The sequence below is a fragment of the Protopterus annectens genome, chromosome 8.part0 (assembly GCF_019279795.1).
Source record: "Protopterus annectens isolate FY-2018-M chromosome 8.part0, PAN1.0, whole genome shotgun sequence".
NCBI classification, from domain to species: domain Eukaryota; kingdom Metazoa; phylum Chordata; order Ceratodontiformes; family Protopteridae; genus Protopterus; species Protopterus annectens.
Window position 1 is genome coordinate 380,852,859 of NC_056741.1, and position 15,101 is coordinate 380,867,959.

General features: G+C 41.1%; 1 protein-coding gene across 5 annotated transcripts in view; it reads left to right on the forward strand.

Moving 5' to 3' along the window:
- STYK1 (serine/threonine/tyrosine kinase 1) overlaps positions 1–15,101 on the forward strand; it is a 486,977-nt gene that overhangs the window by 207,161 nt on the left and 264,715 nt on the right. For 3 of the 5 annotated variants that reach the window (XM_044079884.1, XM_044079881.1, XM_044079882.1), the window contains exon 2: positions 14,391–14,483. In XM_044079884.1, coding sequence (XP_043935819.1) covers positions 14,417–14,483 — 67 coding nt within the window. In that variant the 5' untranslated portion in view covers positions 14,391–14,416. Of the gene's footprint in view, positions 1–14,389; positions 14,484–15,101 lie in introns of all 5 variants that reach the window. The other 2 variants (XM_044079883.1, XM_044079885.1) reach the window with 1 other exon arrangement.

The window sequence follows — 15,101 nt, forward strand, 5'->3', positions numbered from 1 at the left end:
AATATGCTAACATCTCCTTCCCTTTTGAGAACTCTGATATATCAAAAAATCACGACTATTTTTATTATCCAAGTCTTCTTCCCCAACTAAGTGGAGTTAAGTGGAATTCCATAAAGGAAATTAGGTTTCCCACAAATTACCCAGGGATGTTCTTTCCTCAAGCTGTGCAGAGCTCTTTGACTCATAAGAGGGAGCAAACCTTTTTTTAATTGTCCCAGAAGGCAAAGCCTGTGCCACTGCAGAGCTGTACTGGATGTGATGCTGAGAAGGACAATATTTTCCAAAAGGCTGTACAATTTTCAGTACAGTTAATGACATTCTTTAAAATAAAGGACTCATCATAGATGCTGGGATAATGAGTTCCTAAACCCCCATCTTTGAGAGGTATAGTGAATATTTTCTGCTATTTTTTTATCCTTCCCCTCCTGTAGAACTTAAGTATCCAGCTTTAAAATAAATCTTCCTTAATTACAACAAGACACGAGGAAGCAAAATATGCCAAAATATATAAAAGGGTTTAGGGCAAAAGAACACCTTCAAAGCATTTATTATCAGTAAAAAAGATCTAGAGGTAGCACCAAGTGTACATGATGACTGGTTAGTATGAAAAGAGTTTGTAGATAGGGTGGCTTACAGTCATGAGTAAGAGAATTCATTCGGATTGCTTATCGCCGTCTTTATGTCACTAGGATTTCCTGATACTTCTAGTCCATTGTCTACAAAATGTAACACTCACACATCTTTGTGTAGCTGACACCAGACAATTAATTAGAGTGTGTATGAAATCAACGGGACGGTGGTACAATGGGCAAGGGGAAAAGGAAAGATGGCAGACTTTGTAACTCCTGTGTATAGCAGGAAAAGCACAATCTTATTTCAGTTTACAAGAATGGAAGAATGGTTATATTACGCTTGCATTATAATAATATACAGAGCTGGGGTTTATGTGACTGCTATCATCTCCCAGAGGCAGTCCCACTGTTGGGAAGCAAAAGCTTTCTTAATGTCCACAAGCAAGGCAACAGCAGGGTTCTGAATGCCCACATCTATTGAAGGAGAATAATAAGGGCAGAGAGGTAGTGGTGCTTTGTCTTCCTTTTACAAATTTATCCTGAGGAAGACTGACCAATGAAGATAGCAAGGTTGGACATGTAAGGTTATAATCTTAATGCACAGCTGGCCTCAATGTTTACAAGTGAAATGGGATGATAACTAAAGCTTGAGTGACCTCTATGCCGACTCTGGAAAGCACAGTAATTTGGGATGTTCTCAAAGAAGCTGGGGTATCTCCAGAAGACTATGTTAGTTGAAAAACATTGGTAAGGGTGATGTTTACATTTGGCTGTAATAACATTCATTTCAGCATCAGTGCTATCAGGAGCAGATGTTTTGCCACCAGGGATATGTTGTAGTACATTTTGACTTCCTTCAGAGCGGTTACAGGTATTAAATGAGCGCAGTAAATGTAAACTATGTCCAGGTGAAGAAGATTTAGTCTACAAATAAAGTTCACCATGCAGAAGGTTTAATTGGTTAAGAGGGCTGTTGGAGAAATGCAAGTTTTTGTATAAAAGAATTGCAAGATGTTTTTATTTCTTTTGGACTGATCAAGGAAAAAGCATATTGAGTAACATTAAATATTATTCCACCACTGTGGTGCTGCCTTACTTTGTAAAATTGAAATGTACCTGATTTACTGCCAAGCACCCAAAATTGTGCTGCCACACATTCAAACTAAAGGGCAAACATTCTCTTTAATTACTCAGCTTAGTTCTTCTTTATTTTACCATAATAATTTGTTCTCCAATATTTTGTTTAATACAGTGCAGGGTCACAGAAACTAAAATAAATGTTAAAATTTTATAAAACAAATGTATGTGTAGCTTTGATTAGTTTATAATGAAAACTTAGATAATTTTTACATGTAATTTGTTAAAGCCACAATCCTTATATAAAATATGCTAAAGAAAGTTTAAAATTCTAGCATGTCTGTAGGCCACATAGAACTGAAGTCTCTGCATTTCTGAGGTCCAGCAGGTAAACAGTCCTGTGTTGCTGTCAGGACAGGTCAAGGAGTCCAGCAGCCAGCGTGAAACTTGTTAGCATCTGGTAAGGCTGTAAAACAGTTCAAGTTTTATTAATGACTGCTACCAGACACTTGTTTTAGGATTCAGTCAGAGGAAAATGGAATCTGCAGTTTGCCTCCACTGAGTCCTAATGTCCAATTTAGATTCTTCATGTTCTGAAATGTCTTCCCCTGAATATCATTATAAGGTTTTGGTTTTGATCAATTAAACTCTGTGTGTGAGGAGATGAAGAAGAAAAACAAGGATTTGTGTGGACGTGTCCCCGTGGTCATTGCTGGAGCTGCTTCCATGCTCTGCTCCTGTTCTGCCATGAAGATTGTGCAGAAGTTACTGGTGTGGATTTGAAATAGCTATGTGGACCGAGATTCCTCTGGTAGATTGGGGGAATCACTAACTGCCTGCCCCAGATTACCTCTGTTGCTGCAACTGTCAAGATGAGAAGAGCCAAGGGGGACCACAATCTGTTGCAAATTTCCCTAGCCTGGTTAATATTTTTGTATATTTAGTTTATTTATTTATTTATTATTTATTTAAATTTGTTTACCAGGAAATTCTGACTGGACGCAGGTCCTTTTTCAGCGGATGCCCGAGGAGAAAAGCTCCACATCATGTACATGATAAATAGAGATGCAATGTTGCAGCAATAGTAAACAACATTACAGGTTGCTGGCTTTAATACAATAACAAGATATTGATTATCAACAGTATATACAGTAAATGTTGCAAGTTAAGATAGTTTCTTGTTTATAATATTAGTAACAAAGTTGTCAGACAAGATTTTAAGGTATGTAAAAACAACTATCTAATTCTGACTGTGGTTAATAGCGGTGGTAGTATAGTTGGGTTAAGAGTCTAGGTGGGGGGGAGTAAGGGTGGGGATGTTAGTCTGGATTAGAACAAGGACAAAGCCAGTGCAAATTTAAGTGGAATTTGAGCACAGTCTTGAAAAGGCTGCAGGAAGGTAGAGTAGTTATAGAGGGTGGAAGATTGTTCCAAAGTTTAGATATGGTACATGAAAATATGGTTTCTCCTGCTGAGTTTTGGGTTTGATAACAGTGAGTTGATTTTTGCTGCTTGATCTTAGGGGCCTAGTGGAGTGATAGGATTGGAGAAGGGTTTGAAGGAGGGGATGTTAAGGGGGTGGTTAATATGTTTATGAGCGGGGTGAGTTGATTAAAGTGAAGGAGTTGTGGGAGTTCTAGCCAGTTTAGTTTTTTAAGGGAGATACAATGATGGCTGTGGTAGGAGGTTCCAGTGGCAAATTTACCAGTTTTGTTGTAACAAGCATCCAACTTGTGTAGGTCTGTCTGTCTAAGGTTGGTAAGTATGAGGGATGCATACAGTAGGGTGGAGATAGCTGGGAATTGGCTATGGAGATTCTAGCCACCTTGGTTAGGAATTAGCGTCTTCGATATAATGCACCAAGTTTGTTGGGAACTTTTTTATTGTGAGAGATATGTGGGTGTCAACTCTAAGTTTGTTGACTATTTCCACACCAAGTAATTTTGTGTGTTCTGATGGAACGATGATGGTATTGTCTTTGGCGAGAATGTTGAAGTGGGGGGTGTTCTGGGTGGTTTTGGAAGGTTGAAACAGGAGAAGTTTTGTCTTACTTGGGTTGAGTAGGAGCTGAGCATTGGATAGCCAGCTTTCTACAGAAGAGAATGATTCCTGTGTGATTTGTTGTAGTTCTCGCAGAGTGGGGGCAGATCAGATGAGAGTAGAGTCATCTGTGTACTGTATAAGAGATGCTTGTGTTGTAGCAGTATGTAGGTTGTTAGTGAAAAGTGAGAATAGCAGTGGGCCAGGGATAGACCCTTGGGCAACTCTGAGAGTAACTGGGGGGGGGGCGAGGTGATAGGTTATCATCCAAGATTACTGATTGCTAGCATCTGTGTAGATAGCTGTGTAACCAGTTGCAGGCTGATTGTGAGAAGGAGAGGTTGGGGAGAGTAGAGAGTAGTAGCTCATGAGATACTATGTCAAAGGCCTTTGAGAGATCTAGAAATATGGCAGTAGAGAAGAGGCTATTGTTTTTCTGATGAAGTATAGTGTTGGTGAAGGAGAGCAGAGTGGAGGTAGTGCTGTGATATGGCCTGAAAGCATGTTAGGTTTTGGAGAGGAGATTATTAGCTAGGAGGTAGTTGGAGACCTGGGTGTTGATACATTTTTCAAGTATCTTGGAGAAAGGGGAGAGGGTAGCAATGGGGCGGTAATTGGAGAGGTCAGTGGAGGGGGTGCCTTTGTGGAGGGGAATGATGTGGCATATTTTCCATTTCGAGGGAACATAGCCTTCTGTTATGGAATGGCTGATTATAATTGAAATTGGGTAGGCTAGTGTATCAGCTGCAATTTTCAAGTATTCAGGGGGAGGTTGTCAGCTGCGAGTTTGGTGGATTTATGTTTTGACAATAGTCTTTTTATGTTGGAGGAAGGTACTGAGGTGAAGAAGAACAGAGTGGGGGGTTTAGGGTTAGGAGTTGGGGGACTTTTGTAGGGAAGTGTTGTTTGTTTAGAGATGTTATAGTTTCAGTGAAGTGTTTGTTGAAGGATTTAGTAATACTGCTAGAGGAGGGGGGAATGGATGTCTGGGGGATATCAACTTTCCCTGGGTGAAGGATAGTGTTAATAGTGGACCATAATTGCTTAGGGTTGTGGTTGGTAGAGTTTAGGGTGGATTTATACTAGAGGGATTTGTCTAATTTTATATGCTTTTTGGCTTTATTGTGCAGTTCAAGAATTAATTGCCAATCTGAGTTATTTTGTGTTAGTCGCCAGTGCTCCCAGGCCTTATCTCTGGATTTCATTAGGGTTCTGGTGGTCTTTTGTAATCATAAGGCACGCCTGGATCTGACTTTGGCATTTCTTACAGGAGCATGGGTGTTTAGGATGGAGAGGAAGGTACTGTTGAAGAAGTGGACAGCCTCATCTAGGTTGAGGTATTTTAGTGGTGACCAGTTAATTTTTTTGCAGGGAGGAGATGAAGGAGTTGGGGTTGAAGTTAGATTTGTTCCATGTTTGCCTGTGGATAATGGGCTTGACACTGTTTGTGTGATGCCGAATTAGGAAAGTGGGGGAGTGGTCACTAAGACTGTTGGGTAAGCAGCCTGCTAGGTAAGAGTAAGAGGCTTTGTTGACTAGGATCCAGTCAGGTAAGGCATGATTGTTAGGGTTTTTGTTGATTCAGGTAGGGGATTGGATGAGTTGAGTGAACCCATGAAGATTAAGGTGAATGGTTGGGAGATTGTTATTTCAGGATAGCCAGTTGATGTTAAAGTCACAGAGAATGATGGTTTCCTGGGGTAGAGATAGAGTAGCCCAGCTCAGGAGATTTTCTAGGGGTGTAATATTTTGCCCTGGTGGGAAATAGCATCCTATGATATTGATTGTTTTGTTTGGGTTTAGTTTGAGATTGGCATAAAGGATTTCTTCATTGTTGTGGTGAGGGGCAGATGAGTTCAGAAGTTGAATATTGAGTGATGTTTAAATATCAATACTACACCATCTCCTTTTTTGGACAATCTGTCTATGTGAAGGGTGTTGTATTCAGGTGGAAGTATTTCCTCACTTTTGATGTGAGGTTTGAGCCAGGTTTCAGTTAGGAAGAGAATATCTGGGGAATATATGCTTATGCTGGCATGTAGTTCTTGGATTTTATTGCATATGCTTCTGACGTTTAGGGACATTATAAGTAGGTCTGTTGGTTTCTTGTTGGCAAGGAGTTGAGTTGTGGGGGGTTGCTTGGACTAGAGTTTGTAGTTTGGTTGGATTTGGGAGGACCAGGGTTTGGATGGATGTCTCCAGCGAGGGCTAGTTTATAGAGGTTGTTTAGGATATGTTTTATATACATAGTAAATTGCTTATGGTATCTTAGGGATATTTTTTTGAGTGTGTTAGGTGTTTGGTAATGCAGTGTGTGTATTGGGAGGATGTTTTTGGTGGCAGGGGTTGTGTAGTTATAATGTAAATGTTTGAGGGAGGGTGTTGAGAAAGTACAGTGGAAGTTGTTGAAGCATGTGACTTTGGAGCCTTGGTAGGATGTAATGTGAGCTAGAACTATGCAGGTTAGGATTATTATATCAGGTAGTAGCATGATTGTGTTGGATGTTGGGGGAGGGGTGACTAGTGGTGTAGCCTAATTGTTTGTAATTGGGGGTGGGGGTTAAGGCTAAGAATAAATGTAGAAGTACTGGGGGCGGGTGGGAATAGGGGGCAGGGAGGGGAGAGAAGTGAGCAGGCTAGAACCCCCAGGCTAAAGATTACAGGGCAAGTGTCTAAATAGCCAAATTGTTAGGAGTTATTAGAATCTAGTAGGGAAAAACAATCTATAGACCTGATTTCAGTTGTGTCCTTTCTGGGTAGATACCTAGTTTGAAGCAGACAAAAAGTGGCGGTTTAAGTTCCTTTTTTGCCTCTATTTTACAAATGGGCAGTTCCAGTGTATCTACTGGGTTACCTTTTTTCACCTAGAGCTTTATCTTGATTTACTGATAACTAAAAAGAAAAAGTTAACTGGGGAATGTATTTACAGCTGATGGGGGTGGGGGAGCAGCTGCTGTCCCTAGTAGTGGGTAGAGCCAGTTATTTCTGCTTTAGACCAGGTACTTTCTACAGTAGCAGGCTAAGAGTGAAACGTAGCTAAACACCTACAGTAACTTATTTTCTTTTTAAAGCCCTTGAGACCTTGTGGCTGGTTTCTTCACTGCAGATGCAGCCAATGGCCAAGGATTCAGCAAGTGGGGGACTGAGAGAGAACCCGTTTGCAGGGACAGTGGTCACTAAATGAAAAGATGGAGACAAATAGAATTATTACGTTAAGGTCTCTTAAGGTCTAGTTATTTGAGTGATGGAGGGTCAGGCTCCAGTCTTGGATATAGAGAAACTTCTTGAGTGTCAACTAGGAGGTTTGCTTTTAGAAAGGCCTTGCCAACTGCTATGGTTTGGAGGGAGTGATCTACTATATCACCTCGGTTCCCAACCCACTCAAAGTTCATTTCCCCATACCGAACCACATATAGCTATCTGCTAATGTATATAATGAATTGCTTCACCAATATTCAAATCAGATACAGTTTTGCTCAAATACAAACAGAAACTCAGACACAAAGTGCTTTTGCAAGGAGGCAAGCCTTCCTGAACCCCTTATGCGGAGTACTTCATCCCCACTCCCTTTTACTTATTACTCTCACTCTGAGGTCAATACAACTTGGACAAGGAGCAGTAATTAATATAGATAGATAGATAGATAGATAGATAGATAGATAGATAGATAGATAGATAGATAGATAGAGATATGTACACCATACGTGCTTCTTCTTTGAGGTGCTGAAATCTTTGATAAAGAAGAATAGCACAACATCAAGCAAAAGAGACTGTTAAGATATGTAGAGAGTATACAAATACAAGCAAAAGATATACTCAAACATGCCATCATAAGTAAATGCAAAGCAATCCAGCTTTGGATACATGAAGGGAAACATGAAATATATTTTTTTTACATTTGACTTGCAGGGTCAACAGTGTCTTGAATGCATTGTGCAAATTTTCCTAAAGCATAGCTGACAGATCTTTGCTAAGACTTTTCATTTCTACTTGGTCTCCAGTGCAAAGTCCTGTATACTTGAGAACTTATAAATTAGAAAAGTTTACCTTTTCTTACACTGTAAAGGAGGACTCTTTTTCAGTATAGTTAAGTAATTTAAAGATAATCTGGCAGGGTTGCTGACATGGACAAAGTAGGACATTGAGAGTTCTGTTGGCCTTGTCAATTATTATCAAAGCTGATAATAGGATGGCTCCAACATTTTGATCCATAGCTCTTTCATTCAAGCATACAAGATGAAAATTGCTCCCTCTCTGCCCATTTTCCAGCAGTTGCACACTTTGGGTCACAGATTATTTGAATGCAGGTGCACACTTTTAGTCATCTGCACACTCTGAAGGTGATACTGCTGATTAAAAAAAGTCTTTAGACATTTCTTTTTCTACTTCAGCTTGATAAGTTGGGCATACAAATTTGACTTCATCAGTGACTAGTTTGAATATGGTGCTGACTTCTTGGCTAGAGTAGGTTCTTGTTGCAGGACAGCTTTGTGGGTAGTGGTTGAGATCTCTGATATGATAAAAGGCATGTGTTCCAGGGCAGATAGCAGACATAATAATGTCCATTGCTAACTAGCAAGCTTGTTGGACTCAGGTCTAGATACAATGACAACAGAGTACAGTCTGACTGATATTAGTGAGATCAGCACTAAAAATCTGCCTTAATTAACTACTTTATTTCCAGTGGCAGAGAGCCTAGCAGTTATGTAGAGACCACATTTGAGTCATTCTCCACAAACCACTCACTCATGTTAGTTGAAATATAACAGCTTCAGTTGTATGGACTATTCAACCAAGTTACAATGAAGAGCTCAATAAGAAATGAACAGCAAAGGTGATATCTCCTAAAGAAAGCAGGCTTATATTTGGACTCTCAGACAGCCAAACAATAGCATGCTCAAACAATAGCATGTGGACAGACTCTTAGCATTCCTGCTTTAGTACCATGGCTGCTACATTTAAATATGGAACATACTGGAACAAGAGGAAAACAGTGCTTAGTACTTAAATTAATAAGCACCTATCCAGGCATGTTTGTGGGTTAGCTCTCAGTGTTTTCTCGTATCCACCTGATGAATCTGGGCATCTTGGGGCAATGCAGCAATTACCTCATGTATACTGTCAACCCTCTCGTCCTACCACCCAACACTACAACCTGTTAGAGATGCACTTAGATAGCCAAACTGGAAGCCAAGCTCACTCCTGCCAAGACTGGACTAGACAGTCAAGAGGAGAAGGTTAACACCTACACCACACCACACTCAACACACAGTCCTTCAAAACCCACACTACCAAAACCCACGCATAGAAACACAAAGCACACACCCACATTCATGGAGGCTTTCAATAAAAATCTGCCCAAGCAAAAGAGGCCTCCCAAGCTGAAACACAGACAACCACTATCTCCCAACACTACCCAAATGACACATAGCCCACAAAATCAGTGTGCCACTCAACCTTAGCCCATAAGGCAAAATAAAGTACCCAACACACTAGTCATAGGTGACTCTATAGTCAGGCACACTGATGTCCCACTCACCAGCCTAAACAAGGAGAAAGTTGCTGTCAGCTGCCTAGCGGGTGTCAGGATCCGCCACATAATGCACGCACTCAGGTCACTCCACAACAAGTACAAATATGACTCTGTCATTGTCCATGTTGGTCTGAATGACCTGAGACATACCTCTCTGGACTACATGAAAAGAGACATGGAGGAGCTCTTGGATCTTGTAGCCCAAGTAGGTATAACCCTAGCCCTGAGTAGCATCCTGCCATTGCCCAGAATGATGCCACAGTACAAGGACAAAATGAGTGACTTCAACTATTGGCTAAGCTTCTGGTATCATTCTAAGGGGATCCAGTATCTGTCTGCCTGGGACGACATGGTCGACAGACCACCATGCTTTGCCAGAGATGGCCTGCAACTGTTGCTCCTGGGATTCTGGATATTGGCTAAGGCTCTTGCCACCCCTATAGTGCCTTTTTTAGGCAAGGTTCAAATGCTAAATTCACCACCATAACAGGTACAAGCAAGCAAACTCTGAGGGCAATGCTACTCAATGCTAGAAGTCTAAACCTCAAAATGCACTCACTCGAGGCACTCCTTAAAATGGACAACATCGACATCTGTGCAGTGACAGAGACCTGGTTCAAGGCTCTAGAGAGCATCCCTGCATTACCAGGCTATAATTCATACCACACCTTTTGGCCACCTAACCTGGACCGAAACACTAAAGGTGGAGACATGTCCATATTCATTAAGGATATCCACATCTCCAGGCTAGTTGCTCAACATAATGCATCCAAAATTATCCAAGTGCAACTAACACTGGGCAAGACTGCAATCCAGGTTGTAGCTTGTTACAGATCCCCCACCATGCCCCAGGATTCTCACTCTTCATTTCTTAAGATACTGGAAAATATTAAGGTACAACCCAATACCTTAATTATGGGCGATTACAACGACCCCACCATCAGCTGGGAAAACTACTCATGTACCAACTCATTCACTCAACGTTTTTTTTAATTCATAAATTTCAATGCCTTGGATCAGCTTGTCCACACCCCCACCAGGTCCAGCAATATCCTGGACCTGGTCATTACCAATATGGGTAACTGGTGTTCCACACCAGAGGTCAGCTCCTTACTGGTCAGATCCGATCACAAGCTAATCACCCTAGACATCCATATCCCACCCCCACCCCCCATTAAGGAAACCACCATCAAAAACTACTCCAAAGCCAACTTCATGCTTCTTAAGTGGCAAACTTCACAACACCCATGCAGACGGAAAATAGAGGTATGACTGCTGAATTTTACACAAATGCACTGTATAAGCACATACACGAGTGCATGGATTGTGCCATCCCCAACAGAACCAAGACGCTATCCTCCAAAAAAAGAAAGCCAATCTGGTGGTCCCCTGCCATAAACAAACTCTACAACAGAAGGAAGAAGCTGTTGCAAAAAAGAGTAAAATCCCAAGATCGCAGGAACTCCCTGGTCAGCCTCAGCAAGAAGCTGAGATCCCGCATAAAATCCTCCAAAGCCAGTTATGAAAATAAAATCATCACTGATTCTAAAGACAACCACAAAGCATTCTACAACTATGTCAAAAATCTCAATGGCAACACTCAGATCTGCTCTGAGCTACAGCACAATGGCACTAAATATACAGAACCAACCAATATTGCCAACATCTTGGCAGATAGGGTCAGTGCTAACTTTACCCCCCCATCCTCCAAAGGGCCCATCTTAATACCCGAAGAATGCAAAGCCCCTGTAATCACGGATGAACAAGTAAAAACTGCACTCTCCAAAGCCAAGAGCACAGCATCCATGGGACTAGACAACTTCCCAGGCTGCATACTGCACGAATTACAGAACGAACTAGCACTCCACCTAAGTACCATGTTCAATCATAACCTCATCTCAGGCTATGTGCCTACTGAATGGCACACAGTGATGGTTATCCCACTCCACAAAGGGGATGCCACCATGGACCCTGGAAACTACCACCCCATTAGCCTGACGAGTTTGGTCTGAAAGGCCATGGAACATACCATCTTGGAGCTTATAAACAAAGACATAGGTAACCTCCAAATCCTGGACCCCACTCAGTTTGGGTTTGTAAAAGGTAGATCATGTCTACTAAACCTGATTGACTTCTTTGACGCAGTCATTAGAGCCGTAGATGAGGGCAAGGTAGTGCACATAGCCTATCTTGACCTCACCAAGGCTTTCGATACCATCCCCCACTCTGGAATTATAGATAAACCCATTAAACTGGGCATAAATACCTATGTCACAAGATGGGTGGCCAACTGGCTCACTGACAGAGCCCACACAGTAAAAGTAGCTGACTCCAAGTCCGACTTCAGTCCAGCGACGAGTGGAGTACCACAGGGTTTGGTCCTGGGTCCTCTCCTGTTCGGCATCTACTTCTCTGAAGTGCAGGCCAACACAGAAGGTCTTTGGCTAACAAAGTTCACAGATGACTGCAAACTGGGAACCATAATAGAATAACCTAATAATGTAGACATTCTACAAAAGGGGCTCACAGAGACAGATGCTTGGTGTCAAAGTCATGGTCTCAAGCTCAATGCCAAGAAGTACTTTGTCATCCCCTCTGGGAAAAACTCGGTATTCATGAACTACCACATAGGCGGTAGCTCACTAAATACTGAAAGTGTGATAAGAGACCTCGGGACACAGGTGGACAGTAGTCTCTCCTTTGATAACCACATCACCACAGTAGTCAGGAAATCCTTCTATGTGGCACACCTCATCACAAAGGGGCTCTTCCCTAGAAAAAAGGAGGTCATTGTTCCTCTCTACTCATCCCTCATCAGATTCATTATAGAGTACAGTGCCCCGCTCGGCATGTATCTCACAAGACACCTACAACAATTGGAAAGGCCACAGAAATACCTCACTAAGAGGATTACTGGCCTCAAACAGATGCCATACACAGACCGTCTCAAAAAACTCCAGCTCTATTCCGTCGCATATTGCCTACTCAGAGGCGATCTCTGCCTAATATACAAAGCTATGTCAAACCCAGAGCTGTTGGACACGCTACACTTAAAGAAATCCCAATCTCTCCAAACTACACGTTCCAGGGACCTAAACCTTGTCACCACAATAAACAGAATATGCTGGAGGGATAGATTTCTGTCCCAGAGATTTCCCATACTCTGGAACAAACTACCCATTCATGTCAAGCAAAGCTCCTCATTGGTCCTCTTTAAGAAAAATTTTGACGACTGGATGGGAAATAGAAAATTCACCCCAGGGATCACTTCTGTGGCATTGTTTGACAGGGGCACAGGAAAATAATTTTCTTGGGTGGCGAAAGCCAGGGAACCTTTTTGGCTAGGCTTATATAGGCCCCAGGGCTGATTGCTAAGTACCTACCTATGAACCTATTTGCAATTTCTACTGGCACAGAGAAATAATGTCCTGACAATGTCTTAGGTGAACAGAGTTTGATTAGTGGCACCAGTGACTGCAGGAAGAAATGAAGAGGTGTATGATGCCTGCTAGCCTGTTCACCCTTCTGGGAGGGAGAGGATTTAGAGCAGATATGTGAGCAGTGAGTACTGCATATCTGCCTCTGGTGGAGGCAGGAACTAGCAATGCCTCATTGTAAGGGTTCCTATTACAAAATCGAAGAGGCTGAAGATCGAATGGCTTTAATATCGGAAATGCCGTTCAGCAATGTGTTTTTTGTGAGATTGCGGTACAGTGAAGATTGAAACATTTGCCCTTTTCTCACTGTAGTGCGATCTTAGAGTTGGTATACATAATTAGTGGGGGGTGTCGGGGGGAGCAGCCCCCCCCCAACAAAAGTGACTTCAAGGTACAGCATTTTCAATTTTTAACCCTTTCATACACCAGTCATTTTGATGCTGTAATATAGACCCCATTGTAAACCCAACTTCAAAAGTAAACAAGCATGCAGAAGGATTATGGCCACATACTCAAGCAAACTAGGCCACTGTATGCAGCAGTGGTGGCTCTCTGGGTCTAGTCCAAGAGCTAGTCCATGCCTGCACACCTTGACTGCCATCTACATGAGGTCATTCAAGCCACAGTTTGTCAGTGTGTATAAACATCAGACCAACCCTCTTAAAATGCATACAGGCATATGGATTGCATGGGGGGGACTTACGGGAAAATTAATGGTGCCATAACAGACGCATCCCACATAACCTGCAGCAAAATGATAAAAAAAAAATACAGAATGCTGAAGCATTTACAGCATAAGTCCTGCCATACCAGTGCCTACCCTGTGACTATGAGCAAGTCACTCAGACAGTACTCCTAGATCACATCTGAAAAGGGACACGTTCTCTAGTGGGTTTACCTGGTTAACAAATAGATAAAAAAACAGTATTTAAATTATCCCAGTTAGGGTCTTGTAATGATCCAGGCAATGGTTCTCAGATAAAAGATGATTTAACATCATCTGACACTTTGCCTGCGATGCCAGTTCACCATCAACAAATTCATCTAGGTCACCTCTTTAACAGGGTTCTACTTTGTGTTACTTATCACTGCCTGAGGTGCTATATAAAGAATCAAGGAATTTCAAAGGTGGAATCTACAGTCAAGCATTCCATCTTGATGGGACATATCTTTAGTTAGATGAGTCCTGCAAGATATACATACCTATGTGCAGGGATGATTCAAGTGTTGACACCTGCTTGAGAAACCTATAGTACTAAAGTGTGCAAATGGCACTTGTGGATATCTTAAGTGAATTTGTGCCTTGTGGCCTATTACCCACTAAGATTTATTGTCAAAATTGTGCAAAAGTTTATGCAAACAGTAGTATAAAGTGTACATGTATAAGGGTTTGTGCAAACAATTACTACTTCAATGGTCTCGTGCCCCAGACTGTTTGACACTTCAGAAATTATTTTTAAAAAAAGTAAAACAGATCTAATACAAAACAAGCCTTTGCACTGTAGTATTAAAATATGTTTGCTACATGAGCTGATAAGGTGAAAGACAATAATTATTTTTTCCTAGACAAACAAAAACTGTATTAAAGAATTAAAATAAAATAAAAAATTGAGTTCTAAAATGTTATGGAAGTACAATGTGGATGTAATTTTTAATATTTAAAGTGGAGCTGATGTAATGATTTATTAAATGTTTTGCTGTTTGCTATATTTTTTTTGTATTTATTGACAGACCTCTGAAAAGTGGATCAAGCAGAAATGGAAAGCGAACCAAGGCCCGCTAGTCGTTCTTTGCTGGGGTGCAGCAGTGGAGACAACTTATGTAGTAAGTCTGTTAAATTATTTATTCTGGGAAGGACAGAAATCAAGGATTAAGTTTCATTTCATACAGTTTTAACTGCTATTAGATGGTGTTATTATGGATATTAACTGTCATATTTTACAGACTGAGTAATGCTGTCTGGTGCCTAAACTTTTAAATAACAGCACTGTTATGTTCTAAGAAACATTTTGAGAGAGTCTAAATGCATCTTGTACTTCAGTGAGATTTGTTGTTTTCTTTTATTTCTGTTAGTTCATATGAAAATGGTTCTTTTTGTAATATCTGGTTGTATTAATTGAAAATACCTGTGCAGGTATTCTGTATTTTTCATATTAATTTATTCCAGATTGCAGCTATGCCAAACTTTTGGGTATGAAAACGCATTGTCCTTAGATCCAGACAGATATTGACAGCTGAGCTGATTTTTTGTTGTTGATGTAGAGACTGTTTTTTTACTCTTTGAGTAATGTAAACAAAATATGTGCACATACAGTGTACATGAGAGTCACACTGAAGTTACTCCATAATGTTATTATTAGTGGTAGGAGAATTTCTTCAACTAATTATGTATGAGTTCTCCAGCCCTGATCCATAGTCTGATGCAAGTCCAAGGGAGGGGGA